This window comes from Lygodium microphyllum, chromosome 7, assembly GCF_053477565.2.
Source record: "Lygodium microphyllum isolate KBCC chromosome 7, Lygodium_microphyllum_v1.1.10, whole genome shotgun sequence".
In the NCBI taxonomy this organism is placed as follows: domain Eukaryota; kingdom Viridiplantae; phylum Streptophyta; class Polypodiopsida; order Schizaeales; family Lygodiaceae; genus Lygodium; species Lygodium microphyllum.
Genome location: NC_141141.1, coordinates 39,060,509 through 39,084,853, shown reverse-complemented (window position 1 = coordinate 39,084,853; position 24,345 = coordinate 39,060,509). Strand labels below are relative to the sequence as shown.

Genomic DNA, 24,345 nt, shown 5'->3' with positions numbered 1-24,345 from the left:
ACACTAGGGTAGGGTTTTTGAGTTAAGGGTTAGGGTTTTATCAATGTTTATGAAGTGTTTATGATTTTAGGGTCTTGGGGCTTTCAAATTGGGTGCTTCAACTTTAAGGAAATGTTTCAGATGTTATAAAGGTTTTTGGGGGTTGCAAGGGTGGGTGTGTGTTTGTGTGTGTGTGGAATCTCAATGTTGTTTTTTCGAGTATTGTTTTTGGAAGGGGTTTAGGGTTCCAAGAGTTGGAGGATGAGAGAATCAATTTTTTTGCAAAATAGGAGAGTAGAATAGGGTTTCTAATGAAAAATAGACAAGAGGAAAGAGAGATGAAGCACCCAAGAGCACACACCCACAAAAGCAATGGAGACTTGAGAACACAGAGAGATAGGGTTGAAATCTTCTTCTTTTTCTTTCTTCTTCTTTCACACTAAATAACTAAGACTACAACATGATAAAGGACTAATATGAAGGTACCACATGTATGTACACGTGGTCACTAACTGTGAACCTATTAAGAAAGAAGAGGTGGCACAATAAATGTGTCATAACTAAGGATGGAGTACGTGGGTATAGTCCAATTGTAGAATCTCTAACCTCATGTCAGTCACCTAGCACACGAATGAAAAATATCGTGGCACGTAGTGGATGCGAGCTCATGTAGAGCTTGACATCTCAACACTCCCCCTCAAGCTCAACATCAGCTCATGAACTCCAAGTATAGTCTTGAAGTATTGAAGCTTCTCAGCTTCGAAGGCCTCGATGAAAATATCGGCAACTTGATCCTTTGTGCTGAGATAAACCAAGTCAATATCACTTGCTAGAACCCGCTCTCAAATGAAATCGTAATGAACCTCTATGTGTTTGGTACACACATGATACACTGGGTTCTTGGTCAATTGAATGCTACTAAGATTGTATCATAGTAGATGATAATTTTTTTATCCACCATATGCATCCTCAAATCACCAAGTAGCTTGCATAACCGAGCTACCTTATATGCTACAATTATAACACCTTTGTACTCAGTCTCTGTACTAGACAAGGTAACTATTACCTATTTCTTGCTACTCCAAGTAACAACAGTGCTCCCAAAGGAAAACATAAAACCACTAGAAAATCTCATATCTCATCTATGTAACCATGAAACTCTAATGGTACACCTATAGCATAGAATAAAGCATAGTCCAATATGGACTTGACATAGTGCAATGTACATTACACTACATCCAAATGTGGCTTCTGTAGAAGCTACATAAAGTGATTTTCCACCGACCATGTAGTTTAGGTTTGGCCCAGTCATTTTCAAATAGATAAGGTTGCCCACAATCTTCCGATACATAGTGACATTCTCAATCAAGTCACTCTTATGTATACTAAGCTTAGCACTAACATCCAAAGGTAAAGAAATAGTCTTGCAATAAACCGCCATACCATAATTCTTCAATATATCCAATGCATACTCTCTGACAACCATATACCCTATGGAGTCCTAATTATCTCTATGTTGAGAAAGTAGTGCAACTCTTCTCAATCCTTCATCTCAAATTCAACCTTGAGAAGACCCTTCACATTCTCAATCTCTATCTCACTATCACCCACATTGATCAAATCATGCACATATATAGTAATGACTACAATACCTATATCAATCTCATATACATAGAGTGAGTGATCAGCCTATGCTCTCCAACAATGCTAACAAGGTATTATACAATCCTATCATGACATACCCTAAGTGCTTGGTTCAACCCATACAAAGGCCTTATGAAGCCTTTAGATACATAATTAGGATGATTCTCATTCACATAACTAAGTGGCTGCTACACATAAACTTCCTCTTCTAACTCCCCCTGCAAGAAGGTATTCTTAGCATCCATTTGATGCATGATCCACCCTTTTGATGTAGCCACTACTATGACCAACCCTTATAATGGTCATTTTAGCTATTGGAGCAAAGGTCTCCTCATGAATCTGTGCATACCCTTTGGCAACCATGCATACCTTATAGCAGTCAATAGATCCATCTTTGACCTTATAAACCCATTTGTAGCCAATAGCTTTCTTGCTTTCAGGTAAGGGCACTAACTCCCATATGTAATTATCCATAAGTGCTGCAAGCATTTCTTCCTCCATGCTTCAATCCCAATACTCATTACCCACTACATCTTGAAAACAAGTGGGTTTCACATCCTAAATAACCTAAGCCATGTATGCATAGCGATGAACTACATAACTATCATATGTCAATCAATGCATTAGATGTTTCACTCTACTTGATCTACATGGACCTCGATCACTGCTAAGTGCTTCAGCATCCTCTTGTGCCTTCTTCTGCACATTGGGTATTTTGATAGATTGGATCCTAGGCTTCTCATCTAGGCTTTTCTCAGAGCCATCTAAACCATCACCAACATGAGAGAAACTTGATGATACATCTATCACTATAGGTGAGTTTCCAACTTTCTCTTTACCTTTTCTTAACATTTGTGATGTAGTTGATGGTGTAACATATGACCTCAATCTACCACTCCAAGGTTTATCAACCAAACCATGAATAGGATATTGTTGTGGTTCACTCAATGTTTGTGACTACTAACATGTTTTTCACATAGACATACTATCACACTCATCAACCCCAACTCCATTCTACACATTACTGTACCAGCTACTCATTTCATAAAAAACATCCCTACAAACTCTTAGTTCACATGTAACATGGTTATAATATCTATATCCTTTTTGCTATAGAGAATATCCAACAAATACACATTTTTTTGCTTTGGGATCCAGTTTACTGTGCAACTCATCAAGAATATGTATATAAGCAATACATCCAAAGACTTTTAGATGGGATAGATTTCTCTTTCTATCCATAAATTTCTCTTCAGGTGTCATACCATATATAACAATAATGGGTGTCCTATTCATAATGTATACATTAGTAGCGACTACTTCAACCCAATAGTAATGAGGCAAGTTTCTTTATGACATTAGTGCATAAGCCACCTCTCCAATATTCTTGTCTTTCCATTCAGTAACTCCATTTTGTTGCGGAACATATCTATATGTATATTACCTTTGTATACCATTTTTCTACAAAAAAGAAGAAAACTTATTGAAAAGATATTCTCCCCTTCCATCCGATCTTAGATATTTAATATGCAACCATGTCTCCTTCTCAACCAAATTCTTAAAGCTTGTAAAGTGAGTAAACACCTTACTTTTCTCATGCATAAAGTAAACCCATACTTTATGAGTATGATTATCAATGAAGAAAACATAATACCTATAACCACTCAAAGTTGCAGTCTTTGTAGGACCCCAAACATCAAAATGTATCAATTCAAGTGGCTTCTTGAATACATGCTTTTCATGTGGAAAAACATGCCTTGCTTAGTTTCCAAGTTGACATGCTTTACATACTTTGTGCATCCCATCAACTCTAAACTTAGGCAAGCCATCCACAATTTGTTTTGACTACATGTCTTTCTAAACATTAACATGACCAATTCTCTTATCATGCCAAATTTCAATATTAGCCACAACACCTAAACCTGATGCAAACATGGCAGCATCCATTTTAGGTAGACTTATATCAAGAGTAAACAATTTTCCTGCACATTTTCCTTTTGCAATCAACTTGCAATCATTTTTAAACCTTCTAAATAACAACCATAAGATGTGAACCGAACCTAAAATCCCTCTTTTACCATTTGACTACCATCTAACAGAAACCAAGTTTTTTGTATTATTTTGTACATGTAGCACATGTAGCACATTAGCCAAGTGCTTAGTTTTGCCATCTTGCATGCTCAGAAAAAAACATGAGTAATGGGATGAGCTATATCATCCCTTATCTCCACATAACCCAAAGACTCTAAACTCCACTCTCCATGAGAAGTTAGGTGGTTAAAGGCACCTAAATCTATATACCATACATCATTCTGATGAATGATCAGCACAATCATAGTATTCATAAAATGCTACATAACAAACAATTATTCACTTCTGTCATCATTGTTTCTACTTTATTGGATGCATAGTTACATTGCTATTTTTTTCCATTTCTAGTTTCAATTGTCTTTTTGAAGCAATTTTTAGAGATGTGACCTTTCTGACCCTATGCCATCACTCTCTATTATCAGCAAGATTCTGTTGCCTATTAGAATCTGCAACTTGTCCTCTTTGACTCCCCCTTCCTCAGGGCTGTCCTCTTCTATTTTGCTATACACCATAACCTTGACCAAGACCACCACCTTGGCCTCTACCACAACCTCTATCTTTGCTAGTAGAGTAAGACACATGTTCATACTTATTCTTTCTTTGACAAGAAGACAAATCGAAGCCAAAGTTATTCTCCTCATGTATCAAGATAGAAATCAAGCCTATAATATCAGGAATATTATGACATCCCTTGTATTCATAGATCACGTGAAGGTCTTGTATTCATCCCCAGGTACATCTAAACGTGCATGCAAAACAACATCATCATCAACTACTATAATGATAGATCCAAGAGCTTCCAAAATACTCTTGATCTTCAAGGCATAATCATTAATGGATAGGTTACCTCCTTTCACTTGATTCAGTTCCTTGAGCTGCAGCATTCTAGCCTTTGTATTTACTTCGAATAGTCTTGTCGAATTCTTCCATGCAATAGCGAGGGTTTCAAATTCCTATAAATAGCCCATCATGCTATTTTTAATACTGACAAACAACTAATACATGACTTTACTCTATGTCTACTCCTAATCTTTTTTAGCCTTTAACTGTTTTGCAATAGCATTTCATACAGGAACTTAGGTCCTATTGCCATGTCTCCCTCAATGTAAATTCAAACACCTTTGCCTTCAAGAAATTTGTTATCCATGTAGGATAATTGTTCTTATCAATATTCTTGTTGGAAATTGGGTTGAAGTTTTCAAAAACTTTAACAAAACTGAAAACCTTGCAAAACTTGCAATCTGCAAAGTAGGATGATACTAAGTGCACCACACCTAAACACATAGCCTTATTTACTAACTGCACAATAATAATTGCCATCTGCAATCTATATGAAAATTCCTTTTGTGTCTACAACCCAACACACATACCTAAAACCTTATAGATTCAAAATATATAACCTATGCATCTATAAATGGCACACATAGTCGAAACTACAATGTACCCAAAAATAGCTATCATGACCACTTGCATGTCCAAAATGGAGGCCGAAATGACCTCATATGCCAAAAATCATAGTGGATAAGCTATAAAGGGATTATCTACGATATATCTATTGTTGTTCTTTCTTAACAAGTTTCACTACATTGATCAAAAACTGTAACCTTGTCAACCGCCTCGTGTGGCTATAACCTAAGGCAAATCAAGCAAGATAGAAGAGCTTCTTACTACCCATTTCTTCCTTGCTTGCTTTCGTGCTCCAGTGCCTTCACGTCAACCTTCAATTGAGCTCCACATAGCAGTGGGATGGCTCTGATACAATGAAAATAGACAAGAGAGGAGAGAATTGAAGCACCTAAGAGCATACACCCACAAAAGCAATGGAGACTTGAGAACATAGAGAGATAGGGTTGAAATCTTCTTCTTCCTCTTCTTTCTTCTTCTTCCACACTAAAGAACTAAGTCTACAACATGATAAAATACTAATATGAAAGTACGACATGTATGTGTATGCAGTCATTATAAGTGTGAATTCTCTAGGAAAAAAGAGGTGACACAATAAATGTGCCATAACTAAGTATGGACTACGTGGGTGTAGTCCACCTGTAGAATCAAGGTGTCTTTATCTCAAGTTCTATACATTTTAGAAAACCAATCATAATTAGAAATTGTTTTAGATTGATTAATGGACAATAAAAAATGTGCATGTGTACATTAATGTAGCAAGTATGCTTGAGTAAAATTAACTATAATAACATTGGTCATAGGTAACTAGAACACTTGTTGAGAACTCAAGCACCAAGAAAGTTGCTATACTAAGGGTCAAACACCAAAAAAGTTACATTTATTCATTTGGAGGACATTACATGCATTAGCAAAGGTATTGATCTTATTGTTCATCACTCGACTAGCTTGGTCCCTTGACCTTCCATGCTTCAACTAATAGCTATTGCTCATGTTGGCAAATGTTCCTGACCTGATGTGAGACACGAAAAAACTCTAAAAAAATAAATAGACATTACATACATACATATGCCATGGAAATACGAACCTTGATGCGCTAGGCATAAGACATTGTTTCCAAATGACAAAGGATTTATGAAAGAATTTTAAGTTATATTCTATGCCTTACTAATCAAACACTTTATATCTTGCAATGTCAACTACATGTGAGATCCATTTTCCTTGGTGTATGTGTATCAAAATTCTACGAATGTTTCTTTTGATTATATATTGTGCCAAGAGGAATAGCTTGACCATAAAGGAGGGGTACAAGGGACAAAGAATGGATAGATTTTTTTAACATAAAAAAATCAAGGCTAAGCTACATTAGAGCCAAAGATTATGGCATAATCCTTGGACATTTAGAGAGTACTATTCAGGATACATCACATGCTTATGCCCTAGACTCAGTAAGGCTCTAAGAAGTGCTATGATGGTCCAATCCCCTTCAACAAAAGTCGTAATATTTTCCACTTCCACCATCAACTTGTGAATCTCCTTGCATGAATCATGCATGGAAATAATCAAACATGAGCTCCAAAAACATCCCCAAACCACCTTGTAGGCATTACATAGCTTTGAAAGGCTTCTATATCTAGCTTCTAGAACTTCCAACTATAATAATTTGATTATACAAAGTCTTATAACACACAAAAATTTCACATCGCTCTAGATCATGCCCTTATTTTCCAACTTCAAGCTACAAGTAATGTAATGTATCCTTTCTCCGCCCCCCCCCATGACCCCTGTGCTCCCCCGGGCCTCCTCCATAGAAACAGTCCCCCCCTTTTAAATTTTTTTAAAATTTTTTTATCTCTCCCCCTATTGTAACATTTCAGCTATTACGAATCCGTGTGAATTCTCGGGCAAAAGACAATGCCGGCATTGGGTCACGGACGATGCGAATTTAAAACACGATGTATCATTGGTAGAACCAAAACTATGATTAATGAAACAACCGCATATTTCCATGTGAACCTCCTCTTGGGAGGAGGTCAAGAGGAAATTGAGAAGATTTATGGTGAAATCTTTCTTTCAAATCTTTTTATCTTCCCCAGCCAAAGGCTGTGCTGGAGGTGGGAGAGTAAACCACGGGCACGTAGGCCTTGCGAAGGAGGTCATGGATGAGCAAAGGGGTCGAATGAGCATTCCTGCTAGATGCCAGAGGAAGGGTGAACCCCATGCCAATGGCCGCGTGGAGGGAGGGAGTAACCTCTCCCTCACAGCTATAAAACAAGGGCATCGTGGGGGATAGAGGAAGGACAGGACCGTCACACTGTTGTTGAGGGGAGGGGGTCGTGAGAGGAGAGTGGGAGCCGTCACACAGCTGACGATCGACAGAGAGGAGGAGGCGATAATCTTCATGACGGATGTCGCCATTGAGAGTGGAGGGAAGAAGACATTGAAGAGCCGCTGCTGTTCGCCGCCCCAGCGCTGTCCACTAGCTGCTACTAGTAATCATCTCCTTCTCTCTCGCCACGTGGGTCTCCACGGCAACTCCCAGAAGCTTAGGAAGCTTCTAAAGCCTACTAGGAAGCCCCCCTTCACGTGGCTTCCCTAAAGCCTTCCTTTAGAAGGTCTTTTACACCCCTTCCTTCCCCCCTTTTCCCCCTTTTGCCCACCAAGTGCATCCTAAAACTACCCCCCCTCAGCATCCAAAAAAAAAAACCCCTTCCCGTGGCTTTAATAAGCCTTACTCTAAAACGATTTATCTACCTCCCCTCCCGAGATTTAAACCCCGTTCCCGTGGGTTTCCCTCCTCCGCAAAAATTCTTCTTTGAGGTCTTTTTTCACCCTTTGCCCCCTTTTCCAATCCGATAAAGTCCATTTAGTACCCCCTTTCCCCTGGATTCCTATCCGAGGCATTTAAAAAGCTTCGTCAAGCCCTTTTTCCTTCTTGGATTTCCTACAATCTCCCAATTAGCCCAAGTGTTAAACCCCTTTCCATGTAGACAATTTGCACCCCGGAGCTTCTACGAAAGGAAGGATAAATTAATAAGTTCCATTTCTAAGGTTCAATTCTGAAGGACGGTGAAATCACAAAGGGAGTTTCGTGTGCAAAGGAGATGGCCAACATCATAAATCTGCATCCAAGGCGGAAAGGCCGAATTCGCGATGGCTCCTAAGAAAGCACAAGGCGCAACCGCTGGAGGATCGTCTCCTAACATCCATGTGGACATTTCACCACAAGTCCAGGTTCTTCTTCCTAAATTTGATTAACCTCGTAATATTTTAATTATGCATGGATCATTTGAGTAATGAAGATGCATGTTTTTTTCGATTGAAAATACTTTGGCTAATAACTCACAATTGAGGGATTCGGTCATTAATATTTTTCAATAAAACGAACAAAATAAAGTAAGCATAAGATTTCTATGTCTTTCTAGCAAGTCGTTTTTTATGCATTGCAAAGTAATGAAATTAGATTAATTAATGTCCATTTTTTTACAAAACGGAATGATGATAGTACACTTCGATTAAGCATGGAAGAAATATACCACATATCGCATTATTGAACATCTTTTTTTTTCGAAATGATTCTTAAAGAAAGTGACTAGCAATTGTAGGAAATTGCTAGGGCTGCATGAAGAAGATTTAACTCTAGGCAAGTGGCCTAAAAACTAAAATCAACGAAAGGGTGTGTAAGTTCAACATACGACAAATGTTATAGGATGATCAATTGGAATTATGCTATAACTTGACCTATGCTTTGATCCTAACCTGAAAAGTTAGGGTTTGTAAATAAACTGACACATAGACAATGAATCATGTGGTTACGGAAATGGTAGCGTAATTATCTCAAGAATAGACAAGGAAAAATTGGTTAAACATAAATGCCTAGAAACCGTGAGGGACTCGTTTAGGAAGGGTTAATTCAATGCAACATATCCCAAAGAGCTAACTTGGGTTAGCTCGTTGAGGACATTACCTAATCTCTTTTATTGCCAAAAAAAAACTGAAACTCTTAAACCTAAAGACTTGCCCACATTCACGGAATGTAGGGACAATAGGACATACCTGCGAGAAATGATCTAGGGTTTTGCCCTAAGAATCTCTCGCTAAAAAGATGAAACTCGTTTTGAACTTGGAACCCTAGGACCGACAATATCAGCCTAATGCAATCAGGAACGGATTGTTATATGTAATCATGATTTTGTGACTCCATTTGATGGGTAAATAGTTCCATAGTTTGATGCGACACTTGTGCAGCAGGTTGTAGAGTCGCACAATCTTGTGATTTGATCACAAGGGAATGGCCAATTCCTCAGAATGAGATTGGCAGATTCTTACACAAGTTATCTTGCAAGAGGATGAATAATAACTCCACTTTCTGCATCTCCAAAGCTTGCTGTTCAGTCCCATCCAACTGATCATAACGGCTTTCAAACTCTCGCAGAAGAGCGGTAACAGAAAGTCCCTTATTAGGCATAGAAACCCACGCTAAAAAATTCATGCGATTCATAAGACCTGTATCCTCCAGGAAATATTCATCTTTTAATGCCTTTTTAAATTCAGCCCAACCTACATGTGCCTCTTGAATTTCTGCAATTCGACCTTCAAGAGCGCGCACCACGATCCGCAAGAAGTAGCGGCTCCAAACATCTTGAGAAACTCCAAAAAACTTCATCTTTTCTTCATACAAATGCAGGTAAGTTGACACTTGCTGGCCATTAAACTGCTTCATCTCCTATTGGACAGCTTTCAAGGCATCCATAGCATCACTGTCTCGTTTTGCATGAACTTGCTGCTGCATATACATGGTAAATGACTGAAATAGATTCTTCATAACATTATCATATGTCATCTCTTCTTGCGAGTCTCCCATCTTGCTGATGATGCAGCACTTTCACGTCGGGTTCACCAGAAATGTCGTAGAATTTGTGTAAAGGCTGCAGAACACGGGGTTCAAGGTACAGCAAGAAATAAAGACTATCAAGAAGATCTCGATAACACAATATTTGATGCCAAGTTCATTATATTGTTTGTCAAGTATTTTACAAAAGAAGAGTCAAAAAAAATAAATGACAAAGCATGTCAATCTGTCCTCTGGTTTACAATAAGTGTATGAACTTGGATTCAGGACACCAAATAAATCTCTCAGTTTCAAGATTTAATCATAAACAGCTTTACTGTTTCTGTCTAAGGGTACTTTAGGCCATTCATATCATTCAAAAATGAATGACTGTTTGGATCTCTAAGTAGTTGAGATTACAAGGTTCCAAGTCAAGGCTATATTTCACAATGTAGGCATTCAATTTATTACCATCAGCAAGATCTGCCCACTTTCAGCTCTTTTCCTGTCAGTTCCCATATGACTTCTGTAAGGATATCTGAGTAATTAATCCAAGGAGCCTGGTTGCTAGGACATCCATCAAGCTTTTTCTCATTGCACGTCGTTTGGGAGATAAACTCTCCTTCCTGCTGCTGGTTGGATACTGGGCCCTCCAGATTTCAAACTGGTGGCAAGCATTCAACCAAATCAACATCACTAGATAGAAGTGCAAGCCCCGTTGCATTAGATCCAAAGATCTTCAATCTGGACCTTGGCCACAGGTCTTGCATAGAATGCACAACTTTATCAACTGCAGCAGAAATACAGGGTTTTCTGAGGAGGTTTTCTGCTGCAACCTGTGTGCAAAAACTTTCTATTTCTTCATGCAGCTCAGTATGTAGCCTGGAGATTGCGGGCTTTAGAGAAGGGTTGGAGTTGTATAGAGCTGTAGTTTGCAGTGGCAATGCAATATCTGGATGATCTTGTTCTAGTGCCAATGCAGGAATGGCAAACAGTCTTTCTCGTAGCAGTGCACTCGAAATAGGATGCATAGGAGATTTGTCTGCCCAGCTTCTGCTCCTAAAAAAGTGTACACAAGAGGTGGTTTCCCAACGGACGGATCACAAACTAAAGGTAGAACAAAGGAGACACCAGTGAAAACAGTATGCTGCCTCCCATTTAAAGATGAAAGCATCTGAAAGGCATCCTCTTCATCTTTTGGCTTCTCTAACACAATTCCATCGAGTTCAACCACGGTATCAGCTCCTATGACAATGTCCACTTTGGCATCATCCCTGTGGATCTGCTGAGGAGAGACTTCAATCGCTTTATGCAAAGCAGTTTCTGCAGCATAATCCCCTGCTGATGGAAAGGAGGACTTTTCAAGGTTTTCATCAAATGTCGATGGGATCACTTCTACATTCAGTCCAAGGCTACGCAACAGCTCGGACCTGCGAGGGGAGGCAGATGCAAGCACGATCCGTTTGGTGGCGAGAAGAGGCAGATGCTGTATCAACATCCCTCTCCCTCTCCCTCTCCCTCTCCCTCTAACGAGGACCAGGAAAAATCGTCATGTCCCTGAGAATAGCAGCAGCCATCTAGATCATCCCCTCCTTGATAAGTCTGCCTCTGCGTCGTTTCCATGAAAACCCCCCCAATTAGCATTACTCCCCCTTCCTTTTCGTCATTCTGCGTCCCACCGAAAAGGATGTGAATCAAGGTGCAGCTCCCGAATGTGGAAGTACAGGCCTTTTCTTTTTTTGGAGGTTCTCCTTTTTTTTTTGTCTACCCTGCTGCCGAGTTTGTAACAGTTGAGTGTTCATCATCTAAAAGCCAAATTTAGATCGGTGAAGACTACAGCTGGCATCGTGATGCCAGGGCATCCTGCGTTTGAATATGGTCTACTAGTTGGAGGACAGCAGTCCGCTGCAAGTAAGGAGATCTATACTCCCAACATTGTGCCTTCTAATCATTTTCTGCTCATAAACTTGGTTTCATAATTGCAGGTTCACATCTTTGCTGGCCCTCTTCCCGCCAAGACACAGCATCATCATCCACTTAATCTCGTAATAAGGGCATTCATTTTGGTTCATGTTCTGCATAAAGCTTTCACGGTTTTCGACCCCATACATTCTTGTCAGATAACCAAAAGATCAATTGCTTCTTCTGTTAGCTTGATTCATAACAAGCAATGGATGTATCCATAAGACTTTACAATGTAAAAGCTTACCCTCTGTTCATCTCCTTGCTTCTGACGTAGTGATTTTCCACAACATCTGATGTCTGACATCTCTTTGCAATCAGCATTTCAGTCCTATTGACGGAATTCATCCTCCTCGCAACCTGTTCAGCCACTGTGACGGCCTCTGACAGTTTATATACTATCAATCTCTCATGAGGATTTCAGTGAGAAAGGAGCAATGGTGAATGAGCCTATAAGCAGGCTAGAGGGCAGTGCCTTGGCTGTTATTCAAAGCAGCAAGACAAAGATCCTTTGGCATCAGTTTTTCATATTTTTCTAATACACGCACATCATGCATCCAAACAAAATCATGCGCATGCACTAAGGGAATATATAGATTGGATGCGGATTATTAAAATGCATCACACAAACAATGAATCACACGCGGAGATTAACACAAATGCACAACAAAAGAAATGGAGGCGTATAGGACTCGGATGCGCAGCAACACGACATCCACCCCCTCTAAACCTGTGCATCCTCCGGATGTGCCAACTATCCAGGATCATTCAAGTCCACAAACAGGTCAAGTCCATCTTCTGATTCTAGTAGACCTGTTTCTCCATTGGCTTCATCATCTATGTCTTCTGTCTCATCAGCTTGTCTTTCTCCTATCTGCTCTTCTTCTGTCAATGCTTCAAGTGCATATTCTTCATCTTCTCTTCTCTTGAAAATCTTGACTCGTTTTCCAGCAATAGGCACCCTCAATGTTGTTCCATCTAATTCAGCCAGCTCATAGGTACCATTGTCAAAAACCTTTTTCACTTCATACGGTCCAAACCATCTTTGAACCATTTTTCTCATGCTACTATGCTGATTTTCTAGACTACTGTCATAGACTAGAACCCAATCTCCTTCTTTTACGGCTCTAGGCCTCAAGCGATGCCTTAAATCAAACATGTCCTTATTTCTGAGACGGGCTGCCTTCAAACGGTCAATGGCTAGCTGCACATCTTCTGTCCTTCTCTCTAGTTGACGAATCCGAAGGGCTAACAACTCTTCCCTTGATAAATTCTCATGCCACGAAAGAACACTCCAAGTGAGAGCACAAATTTCAGTAGGCATGACAGGTTTTCGCCCATACATCAACTCCGCAGGCATGTGTCCAGTAGTCACACTATGTGTAGAGCGATCAGCCCACAATGCAAAAGGTAGTAATCTCGGCCAATCTCCAATCCGTCCTCTACAAGCTTTTGCCAATGCTTTAACTATCGGCGGATGTCCTTTTTCACTTTTGCCATTTCCCTCTGGATTATAGGCAGTAGTAAGAGCCAATTTAATTCCAAGCCGTGAGAAGAATTCTCTAGCTTCATCAGCATCTAGCTCTCCACGATCAGCTGTAATCTTGCCTATACACCCATACCTGCAAAATATTTCTTCCAACAAGAATTTACATACTGTAGTGGTGGTCTTCGTCCGCAACGGTCTACCTTCAACATAGTTTGTAAGATCCTCCCTAGCCAAGACAAGATATCTCATCTGCCAAAGTCCCACTGGCAAAGTAACCAAGTCTACCACCCACTTGTAATGCATACATAGTGGATAAGTCGGATGCAGCTCATCACGATGTCGCACTAAAGAGTAAAGCTGGCAGTCCCTGCAAGTCTCCACAAAGTGAGAAACATCTTTATACATCCCTTTCCACCAGTATCTTTCTTTGATTTTCTCATAGGTAGCCCACACACCTCTATGTCCTGCCCATGAGCTCTCATGAAACTCTCGCATAATCTGTATTTGCATCGCTACATCACAAACTACTCTCAAGGGCAAGCCTCCTCTCTTTCTTGGATGCTTCCAAAGAAAACCATCTTTCAAGAAATACCCATAAGCCTTCCTTCTGATTTTCTTGAATTCATCATCTGTCCAATCAGCTCTTCGAGTCAATGAACTTAGATACTGTCCAATTTGCAGCCACTCATCAACATAAAGTTCTTCATTAAAGGCTTCAACAGTGGATACATGACAATCATGAATAAGGACAGAAGCAGCAAACTCTGTCTCATCATCTTCTGCAAGCATTGACTCCTCATCCTCATATCTCGCTCTAGAAAGCATGTCAGCAACTGGATTATCTTTCCCTGCTATGTGTCGAAATTCTGGATTCAATGATTTAATATAAGCAATCCATCGAAGCATCGCTATATCTGGAGTCGAGCAACTAGTAATCATGCCAAGCAAAGGCAAACAATCTGTTTCCACAATAACTGAAGCTCCAATAAAATATCCTTTGTCACACTTTAGTGCAGTGACTACTCCCCACAACTCTCTTTTAATCTGCGGATATCTCCTTTGTCGCTCATTAAGAACTTTAGCTCCAAAGCGGATAGCATACCTATTTCCATCAGCATCATCCTGTCCCACAGCTCAACCTATGCCAATAGGGCTAGTATCAACTGTCAACATGATCGGCTGTCCACACTGATAATCCGCCTTGCGTAGAGTAGGAGCTGATTGCAACAGCTTCTTGAGCTTACGCATGGCTTTTGAATGCTTCTCATCCCAATGAAATTTCTGCCCCTTTCGAAGCAGCTGATAGAGAACATCTGCAATATGAGCAAAATGAGGAATCCAAATCATGTAAAATACACAAGCTCCCACAAATCTCCGCACCTCTGAAGTAGTCGAGCAATACTCTGCAATCCTGTTTATGGCATCCACCTTTGCAGGAGAAGGCTTTCTGCCATAATATCCAACCATATGCCCAACTATGATGACTTCATTAACAGCAAAGACAGATTTCAGCCCTGAAAGTGTCAAATTTACCTCCTCTAATCGTGTCAATATTTGTTCACAAGCATTCAAGTGATCAGCCACAAACTGTCTACATCCACGCAAATCAAGACTTTCATTCTTTTCTTCTTCTGCACAACCCTTAATAGGCACATCATCTAGAAATGGCATGGTATACTGCGGAATATAGTCTCGATATGTTATGTTTTGTGTAGCCTTCCTGGTTGGTCTTGCTCACCTTGTCCACAACGCTGCTCACGTCCTCACCACAAGACCAATAGGTGTCCGCATAGTAGTAATATCCCTGCTTTCCAAGGCAAGCTGAAACTGATCATAACCTGAATACAAGTCACCTAGTGAATAGATGGCTCGTCCTACAAAAGCCTCAGCAAATTCATCCACAACTGGACCTGTTCCCACATCCCTGATTGTCACTTTGTTCACGGGCTGCATATCCTGAATAAATCTCAAAGTACCATTCTTCTTTGGTACAGTAAACCACCTGTTAGAATAAGGTGCAGAGGAGGGTTCCAAAATTCCCATTTTAATCTTCTCATTCAGCAACTCTATCAGCTTTGGCAAGTGTGCTTTAGGCACAGGTATAGAACGTATATTCCATGGTACATGAGGAACAGTGAAGATGACCATAGGTGCAACCAATTCGGGACTAATGCAGCCAATTTCATGTGGAAAGAAAGCAAATGCCTTACCATGACGTCCAAGCATCTCTCTAAAACATTCTTTTTCCACTAGAAGCAAAAAATCATCATTTCCAACCTTCAATTCTGCAAGAGTTTCAGCTGTAAACTTATGTCCAATATTTGCAGGATCCCTCAACATAGGCTGCTTCATAGCTTTTTAAATCTGTTCATCACTATCAGAAGGAAGCGGGCCTGCAACCGGCTTAACCTTCTTATCAACTGTTTTATATTTTGTGTCAACCTTGGCATCATTCAAGCACTCTTTCCTTTGCTGCAATTTCTGCAAATTTTCAGCATCTTTCAACTCTGTTGGCTGAAAAATTTCAGCCTTTAACTCTATGGACTGCATGGGTGCAGCCTGAAACTCTTTATGCAGAAATTTTTCTGCATTCAACTCTGTTGGCTGAATGAATTCAGCCCTCGGCTCTATGGACTGCATAGATGCGTCCTGAAACTCTGTATGCAGAAATTTTTCTGCATTCAACTCTGTTGGCTGAATGAATTCAGCCCTCTGCAATTCTATTAGCTGATCAAGATCAGCCATAAATTCAGTTTGCTGAGTTTTCTCAGCCTCTAACTCTGTTTGCAGCATAAAACCAGAAATTTCCTGAAACATATCCAAGGTTTGCACAGGTATGACCTTTGAACCCTTGCATACATCAGTTTTCAGCATTGCTCTCATCTCAAACAATGTATCTGCATAAGACATCCCTTCATACAATCCATCCACATGCTCTTCTGCTTGCAAAATACCTGCATTCTTCAACTCTTTCTCCTTACGACCAATGTACTGCCTGGCAGCTCTAGGCAAATCTGAAATTTTCTGATAACTTACTGAACTATCTGAAGTAAACCCAACAAAGTTATTAGAGAAAGACTGGCTGCCAGGAGGCGAGATCTCCTCTTTTCTCCGCTCCGTACCACTGGCGTCTCGCAAGACAGCGGTACCTAATGAAAATCCAACTCCTTCGCAGGTAATGGTGCCTCACGCAAGGAGTCCCTGTTTCTCGGATGATTTACCCCAACAGTCATAAACTGAACAGCTCGCATACCATCTTTACTGCGTATCCGCGCATAAGCTGATCCGTCATCCATCACTTTTGTTTCCATTCTTGCTTCTGTAATGAAAGGCTGTCCAAGAATAATCGGATAAGAGCATGAATCCTGAACAAAGCAATGATAATCCTCTTCAACATTACCAATAGAAATTCTGATACTCGGACAAGCAGCATACATATCACCAGAAGTATTATTGGCAGCTCTCATACGCCAGCCATGCTCTGCATCCATAGGCCACTTGCCACTCTCATAAACACCTCGAGCAATAAGATTAATCTCAGAGCCATGATCAACTAAAGCAATCAAGGGAATTTGTTTCTCTCCAATCCTTACCACTGTCTCAGTGGTTGCTCTAGCCCAATGACTTCGTGAAAAATGGCTGCGAGGAATGAGAATAGGGGTCTCATCATCTTCATACTGCATAGGCTGCACTATTTTTTCCAATTGCGGATTAACAGAAGCATTCTCAACCATCACTGCATCATCATGCTCTTCCCCAAGAGCTTCATGCCACAATCCCTGTAAAGCAGGTCCTTCCATCGCATGTCGTTTCCTCCGCAAAAGATCCTGCATCTGATCCTGTATTTCTCTTCTAGCAATCCCAAGAGCCTCTCCAACAGTAAAAGTGACTTCACTATTCAAAATTCTTTCATGAAAAATCTTACTCATATCCGTTTGCATTTCAAGATCTGACAAGAGCTTGAATCCTGGCTCTTTTCTTGGTTGCTTCTTTTCTTTCTGCTTGTCTCCCATTGGTTGATCGGAACCTGTTTGAGTTGGAGAATTTGACATAGGTGGAGCTATAACAGGTAGTGAAACAAAGTCACCCCCTCTAGTCTTTTTGGAGGAGCTAGGACCCTCCTCATCTCTTCTTCTCTTTTCCTCAACCATGGCATCTAAACCCTGCGTTTTAGCCATATAAGCAAAAATAGAATACCTGTCAACAGGAGAATCCCATCCTGTTTCTCCTCGGATGCTAGAGCCCACACAAGTCATAGTAGAAGTTTGAACTTTCCCTCTTCTCGCTATCTCCAAGGCAGAAGACCATAAAGCAGAGTCTCCATCAGATTTCTGCTCAAGCTGGACTCCAAAAGCTGAAGCATCTCCTCTAACACTCACATAAGCTGATCGCGCAGCCATATCATCAACAAGCTTCTTCATACCTCCCTTACCGAAGTTCGTGTCAAGAGGAGCGCCAGTCTCTGTCAGCCATATCTTCCCATCTTGTCCCCAGAACACTACATTCTTCTTACGTGCATCCTGAAAAGCATCACAATCTCTGCAGTGTTGGTGCTCTGTACTATCACACCAAATATATCGACGCCCTTTTCTTTGACCAGCTGGAAAAGCAGTCACTGGAGCAGGTGCTACAGCAGGTACTGACATAAGTTGCTCCTTTAACTTACCAACTTCAGCTTTGACTGCTTCAATCGTCAAATCCGCCAAGCCTTTAATAACATCATCTACAGATAAGGGCACTGGAGCAGCAGGAACTGGTGGATTCACAGCAGGAAGAGTAGGCTTAGGCAAAGAAGCAGCAGGGGTAGAAGAAGAAGTCTCCAAGGATTTTTCAGGAACTGATCCTGTGTTTCGATGCAATCTGACTCTCCTGTGCTGCTTCTTGACAAGAGCATTCACAGCATCAATGACATGTCTCCACTCAGTCTTTAAACCTGAATCAGTAGCTTGATCTTCCAAAAGATCATCCAACTTTTCCTGTAAATCAACATCTGCAGCTTGCAAAAATAACTCCACTTTCTGCATCTCCAAAGCTTGCTGTTCAGTCCCATCCAACTGATCATAACGGCTTTCAAACTCTCGCAGAAGAGCGGTAACAGAAAGTCCCTTATTAGGCATAGAAACCCATGCTAAAAAATTCATGCGATTCATAAGACCTGTATCCTCCAGGAAATATTCATCTTTTAATGCCTTTTTAAATTCAGCCCAACCTACATGTGCCTCTTGAATTTCTGCAATTCGACCTTCAAGAGCGCGCACCACGATCCGCAAGAAGTAGCGGCTCCAAACATCTTGAGAAACTCCAAAAAACTTCATCTTTTCTTCATACAAATGCAGGTAAGTTGACACTTGCTGGCCATTAAACTGCTTCATCTCCTGTTGGACAGCTTTCAAGGCATCCATAGCATCACTGTCTCGTTTTGCATGAACTTGCTGCTGCATATACATCGTAAATGACTGAAATAGGTTCTTCATAACTTTATCATATGTCATCTCTTCTTGCGAGTGTCCCATCTTGCTGATGACGCAGCACTTTCACGTCGGGTTCACCAGAAATGTCGTAGAATTTGTGTAAAGGCTGCAGAACACGGGGTTCAAGGTACAGCAAGAAATAAAGACTATCAAGAAGATCTCGATAACACAATATTTGATGCCAAGTTCATTATATTGTTTGTCAAGTATTTTACAAAAGAAGAGTCAAAAAAAATAAATGACAAAGCATGTCAATCTGTCCTCTGGTTTACAATAAGTGTATGAACTTGGATTCAGGACACCAAATAAATCTCTCAGTTTCAAGATTTAATCATAAACAGCTTTACTGTTTCTGTCTAAGGGTACTTTAGGCCATTCATATCATTCAAAAATGAATGACTGTTTGGATCTCTAAGTAGTTGAGATTACAAGGTTCCAAGTCAAGGCTATATTTCACAATGTAGGCATTCAATTTATTACCATCAGCAAGATCTGCCCACTTTCAGCTCTTTTCCTGTCAGTTCCCATATGACTTCTGTAAGGATATCTGAGTAATTAATCCAAGGAGCCTGGTTGCTAGGACATCCATCAAGCTTTTTCTCATTGCACGTCGTTTGGGAGATAAACTCTCCTTCCTGCTGCTGGTTGGATACTGGGCCCTCCAGATTTCAAACTGGTGGCAAGCATTCAACCAAATCAACATCACTAGATAGAAGTGCAAGCCCCGTTGCATTAGATCCAAAGATCTTCAATCTGGACCTTGGCCACAGGTCTTGCATAGAATGCACAACTTTATCAACTGCAGCAGAAATACAGGGTTTTCTGAGGAGGTTTTCTGCTGCAACCTGTGTGCAAAAACTTTCTATTTCTTCATGCAGCTCAGTATGTAGCCTGGAGATTGCGGGCTTTAGAGAAGGGTTGGAGTTGTATAGAGCTGTAGTTTGCAGTGGCAATGCAATATCTGGATGATCTTGTTCTAGTGCCAATGCAGGAATGGCAAACAGTCTTTCTCGTAGCAGTGCACTCGAAATAGGATGCATAGGAGATTTGTCTGCCCAGCTTCTGCTCCTAAAAAAGTGTACACAAGAGGTGGTTTACCAACGGACGGATCACAAACTAAAGGTAGAACAAAGGAGACACCAGTGAAAACAGTATGCTGCCTCCCATTTAAAGATGAAAGCATCTGAAAGGCATCCTCTTCATCTTTTGGCTTCTCTAACACAATTCCATCGAGTTCCACCACGGTATCAGCTCCTATGACAATGTCCACTTTGGCATCATCCCTGTGGATCTGCTGAGGAGAGACTTCAATCGCTTTATGCAAAGCAGTTTCTGCAGCATAATCCCCTGCTGATGGAAAGGAGGACTTTTCAAGGTTTTCATCAAATGTCGATGGGATCACTTCTACATTCAGTCCAAGGCTACGCAACAGCTCGGACCTGCGAGGGGAGGCGGATGCAAGCACGATCCGTTTGGTGGCGAGAAGAGGCAGATGCTGTATCAACATCCCTCTCCCTCTCCCTCTCCCTCTCCCTCTAACGAGGACCAGGAAAAATCGTCATGTCCCTGAGAATAGCAGCAGCCATCTAGATCATCCCCTCCTTGATAAGTCTGCCTCTGCATCGTTTCCATGAAAACCCCCCCAATTAGCATTACTCCCCCTTCCTTTTCGTCATTCTGCGTCCCACCGAAAAGGATGTGAATCAAGGTGCAGCTCCCGAATGTGGAAGTACAGGCCTTTTCTTTTTTTGGAGGTTCTCCTTTTTTTTTTGTCTACCCTGCTGCCGAGTTTGTAACAGTTGAGTGTTCATCATCTAAAAGCCAAATTTAGATCGGTGAAGACTACAGCTGGCATCGTGATGCCAGGGCATCCTGCGTTTGAATATGGTCTACTAGTTGGAGGACAGCAGTCCGCTGCAAGTAAGGAGATCTATACTCCCAACATTGTGCCTTCTAATCATTTTCTGCTCATAAACTTGGTTTCATAATTGCAGGTTCACATCTTTGCTGGCCCTCTTCCCGCCAAGACACAGCATCATCATCCACTTAATCTCGTAATAAGGGCATTCATTTTGGTTCATGTTCTGCATAAAGCTTTCACGGTTTTCGACCCCATACATTCTTGTCAGATAACCAAAAGATCAATTGCTTCTTCTGTTAGCTTGATTCATAACAAGCAATGGATGTATCCATAAGACTTTACAATGTAAAAGCTTTCACATATTACCCTCTGTTCATCTCCTTGCTTCTGACGTAGTGATTTTCCACAACATCTGATGTCTGACATCTCTTTGCAATCAGCATTTCAGTCCTATTGACGGAATTCATCCTCCTCGCAACCTGTTCAGCCACTGTGACGGCCTCTGACAGTTTATATACTATCAATCTCTCATGAGGATTTCAGTGAGAAAGGAGCAATGGTGAATGAGCCTGTAAGCAGGCTAGAGGGCAGTGCCTTGGCTGTTATTCAAAGCAGCAGGACAAAGATCCTTTGGCATCAGTTTTTCATATTTTTCTAATACACGCACATCATGCATCCAAACAAAATCATGCGCATGCACTAAGGGAATATATACATTGGATGCGGATTATTAAAATGCATCACACAAACAATGAATCACACGCGGAGATTAACACAAATGCACAACAAAAGAAATGGAGGCGTATACGACTCGGATGCGCAGCAACACGACAACGGACTAATTAAGGAAGCTGATTGATACATGTTCAACTAAATGTGTTAGATAATTAAATAACTAAAACAACCTGAGGAAAGTGCAGAGGATGTGCCCATAGGTCCGTCCTACTACGGATGGGTGGTCTCGGTTGGCCGAGAACTTTTCTCAATCATGATGGACAACAAGAAGATCGTTCAAAGAACACGAACAGCAAGAGCGTTGACCTAAATCTAAGTTACAATAATCCCGATTTACACTGTTTTAGGGGAATGGAATGGAACTATGCTTTATGGCAGAGAGGTCGAGCCTTGCATCCCTCTCATTTCCTATTCTCCTTGAACCAAGTGCGGCGTGAATCTGCTTCGGACCCGGCGTTTCTACATAAAGTAGTTCGCGCGGGTTCGATGCTAGTTGCCATTTAGAAAATGACCAATAGGAAAAACACTAATTCAGGTCACGGTCCTAAGTGGGAACGGCTAGAAAACTTCTGCTACATGGTAAACATGGAATTTCCTAGATCGCAAACCATGTAACATTCCATGGGAGTGCCGGGCTAAGCTTTCTAGACATCCTTTCCGATCGACTGCTAAGACGTGTCCTGAAGACAACAGGTGGACACGTTACAGTTGGAATTAGAGCAAACCAACAAAGGATTTTTTTTTATGAAATCTTAATAAAAAGAAGTAAAGCAAATGTTGCGTTCCGAACATTTCCTTACTTTTGATGCTGTCTTGCAGAATTACGAAGTATGGAACAAGTTCTTAGTGTTCCGAGTCATGTTTATGACTGCGATGCATTCCCCAGATTATCGACAAAGGGTTGAGATGATGAACATCCTAGAGCATATCTATAATCCATCACCTTTGTACATGGAACGAAGATGGACGGGCACCTCAGGAATCTACTAAATAGCTGCCCACCGGTTTGCATACCTTCAGACTGACCTAAGGAGGATCAAGTGGTTGGAAGACCTGAAAGTCATGAAGCTGTTCATTTTTGTGGAGGCTCACGTAAACTCAACTTTACATATTCGAGGTCGGAGGGTTGAGTTGAACTCATATGTATATGAGGAAGTGACCCGTGCAATCCCTGCCAACAGGATTAAAGTGTTGGGGCACCATGAGAAGAATGGGTTCCAAAGGAAAGGATACCCTAATCTTCCAATGACTTACCGATTCCTGAAGATCCATGACCCGAAACCATACTATTATCCAATTCCTGTAGATAAATGTAATACAACATTATTCTCCCCAAACTAAATGTAAACAGTTGGCTTATCATCGCAAGAAATGTTGTATTCCAAAAGGGCTATGCCCATATAAATACAATAAGACTTCTTTTTATCAATGCATGTTTTGTTCATGAGAATTGATAAGAAGTTAAGTGGTTAGATTCCTTGGTTGATAGCTAAAATGGAGATGAAATATAAATCGTAACGATTAACGAGTAATAACGTTAAGAAACCTTTATCCAGGCACAACCCCAGGTACAGATTCCCAATTCGCCTCCTACATCAAGTACTGCTGTAATCCAGGAGAAAAAGTTTCTTCTCAAGCTGATTAAGCCGCCCGAATTTGATGGGAGAGGCAGGTCCGCATCCAAGCAGATGCTGAAATTTGGATTGAATCCATGGAGGATTACTTTGAAGCAGTCGGTACTGCACCCGCTAATCAGGCTATGCTCGCCAAGCTGAAGCTCACCGGCGAAGCCAGGCTTTCGTGGAAGCAATGGTGCAAAGATCAAGGGATCGCGGAAGGATCCATTACCTGGGAAAAGCTAAAGAAAGTCGTGCAGGGAAGATACTTACCACCTGTGTATCGCACGCATAAAATGAATGAGTTCTACGAGCTAAAATAGTTGGGGCTCACTCTTGATGCATACTACTCTAAATTTGTCTCACTTCTTAAGCATGCGCCACAAATGGACATAACACAGCAGGTGTCAAAATTTTGTGCTGGTTTAAATCCACCAATGAATACCCGTCTCGAATCTATGCGCCCATCAGATCTACATGACACACTCATTCGAGTTGCCCCTATAATTCAGGAGGTGTAGACTAGACCAAGAGGTAATAAAACTTGGTCTTATAATGACCCGAACAAAGGAGCATTTAGGCCTCAAATGAAGAGATTTCAAGGGCGGAATCAGGGACAAAGAAAGAAAGCAAGGACTAATAATGTCAACAACTTTGTTCCTACTCAAAGCAATGGCCGAAACTTCCGTTGTTTTCACTGCAACGAGCCAGGACATTTCAAGAGGCAATGATCCAAGCTTGGAGAAGGACATCGCCAAGCACCTTTCCAATGAATTGGCCGTGGTCAGGGAGCCACTACCCAAGGTAGAGGAAGAACCGCCTGTGTTGCCAACAGGGAGATGTGCGAAGAAGAAGAAGATTCGACCATGGAAGCAGAGTTTGAAAGGGCAACAATCCATGCCGCCCTTCACAAGAAAGGGCTGAATCGCCAGTTCTCAGTAATTCAGACACCTTCAGACTATCAAGGTAAAAGTTTCAAGACCTTGATTAATTGTGGCAGTGCACATTCTTTTATCTCACCAGCTTGTGCAAAAAGATTAGAAATAGCCACAGTAGAAGCACCTATCTTGCTTGTGGAATTGGCAAATGGTCGTGAGGTTACTTCTACTAGGAAAACTGCTAAGGTGGAATTCTTTATGGGAGGAAAGACAACTTCGATCAAATTCAGAGTCATGAATTTAGGTATCCATGAGTGTCTACTCGGAATGGATTGGCTTAAGCCTAATGACGCCCTCATTCATTGTGGAAAGGGCCAAATTTCC

General features: G+C 41.1%; 2 protein-coding genes across 2 annotated transcripts; both read right to left on the bottom strand.

Moving 5' to 3' along the window:
• Positions 1–10,608: 10,608 nt before the first annotated feature.
• On the bottom strand, positions 10,609–11,447 carry LOC148033366 (uncharacterized). Its single transcript, XM_087680905.1, has 2 exons — positions 10,965–11,447; positions 10,609–10,785 (listed from the first exon to the last, which is right to left on the bottom strand). The coding sequence occupies exons 1-2, from the start codon at positions 11,445–11,447 to the stop codon at positions 10,609–10,611; spliced, it is 660 nt and encodes a 219-aa protein (XP_087537031.1).
• An 8,092-nt stretch (positions 11,448–19,539) lies between these two features.
• On the bottom strand, positions 19,540–20,384 carry LOC148033365 (uncharacterized). The gene is made up of 2 exons (XM_087680904.1): positions 19,896–20,384; positions 19,540–19,716 (listed from the first exon to the last, which is right to left on the bottom strand). The coding sequence occupies exons 1-2, from the start codon at positions 20,376–20,378 to the stop codon at positions 19,540–19,542; spliced, it is 660 nt and encodes a 219-aa protein (XP_087537030.1). The 5' UTR covers positions 20,379–20,384.
• Between the last annotated feature and the right edge of the window lie 3,961 nt (positions 20,385–24,345).

Excerpts from the sequence above, each read along its gene's own strand:
- LOC148033366 (XM_087680905.1), bottom strand. The coding sequence starts at position 11,447 with ATGTTGATACAGCATCTGCCTCTTCTCGCCACCAAACGGATCGTGCTT. Across the intron at positions 10,786-10,964 it reads TCCTATGCATCCTATTTCGA|GTTGCAGCAGAAAACCTCCT; the intron begins GTGCACTGCTAC and ends TTTTGCACACAG.
- LOC148033365 (XM_087680904.1), bottom strand. The coding sequence starts at position 20,378 with ATGTTGATACAGCATCTGCCTCTTCTCGCCACCAAACGGATCGTGCTT. Across the intron at positions 19,717-19,895 it reads TCCTATGCATCCTATTTCGA|GTTGCAGCAGAAAACCTCCT; the intron begins GTGCACTGCTAC and ends TTTTGCACACAG.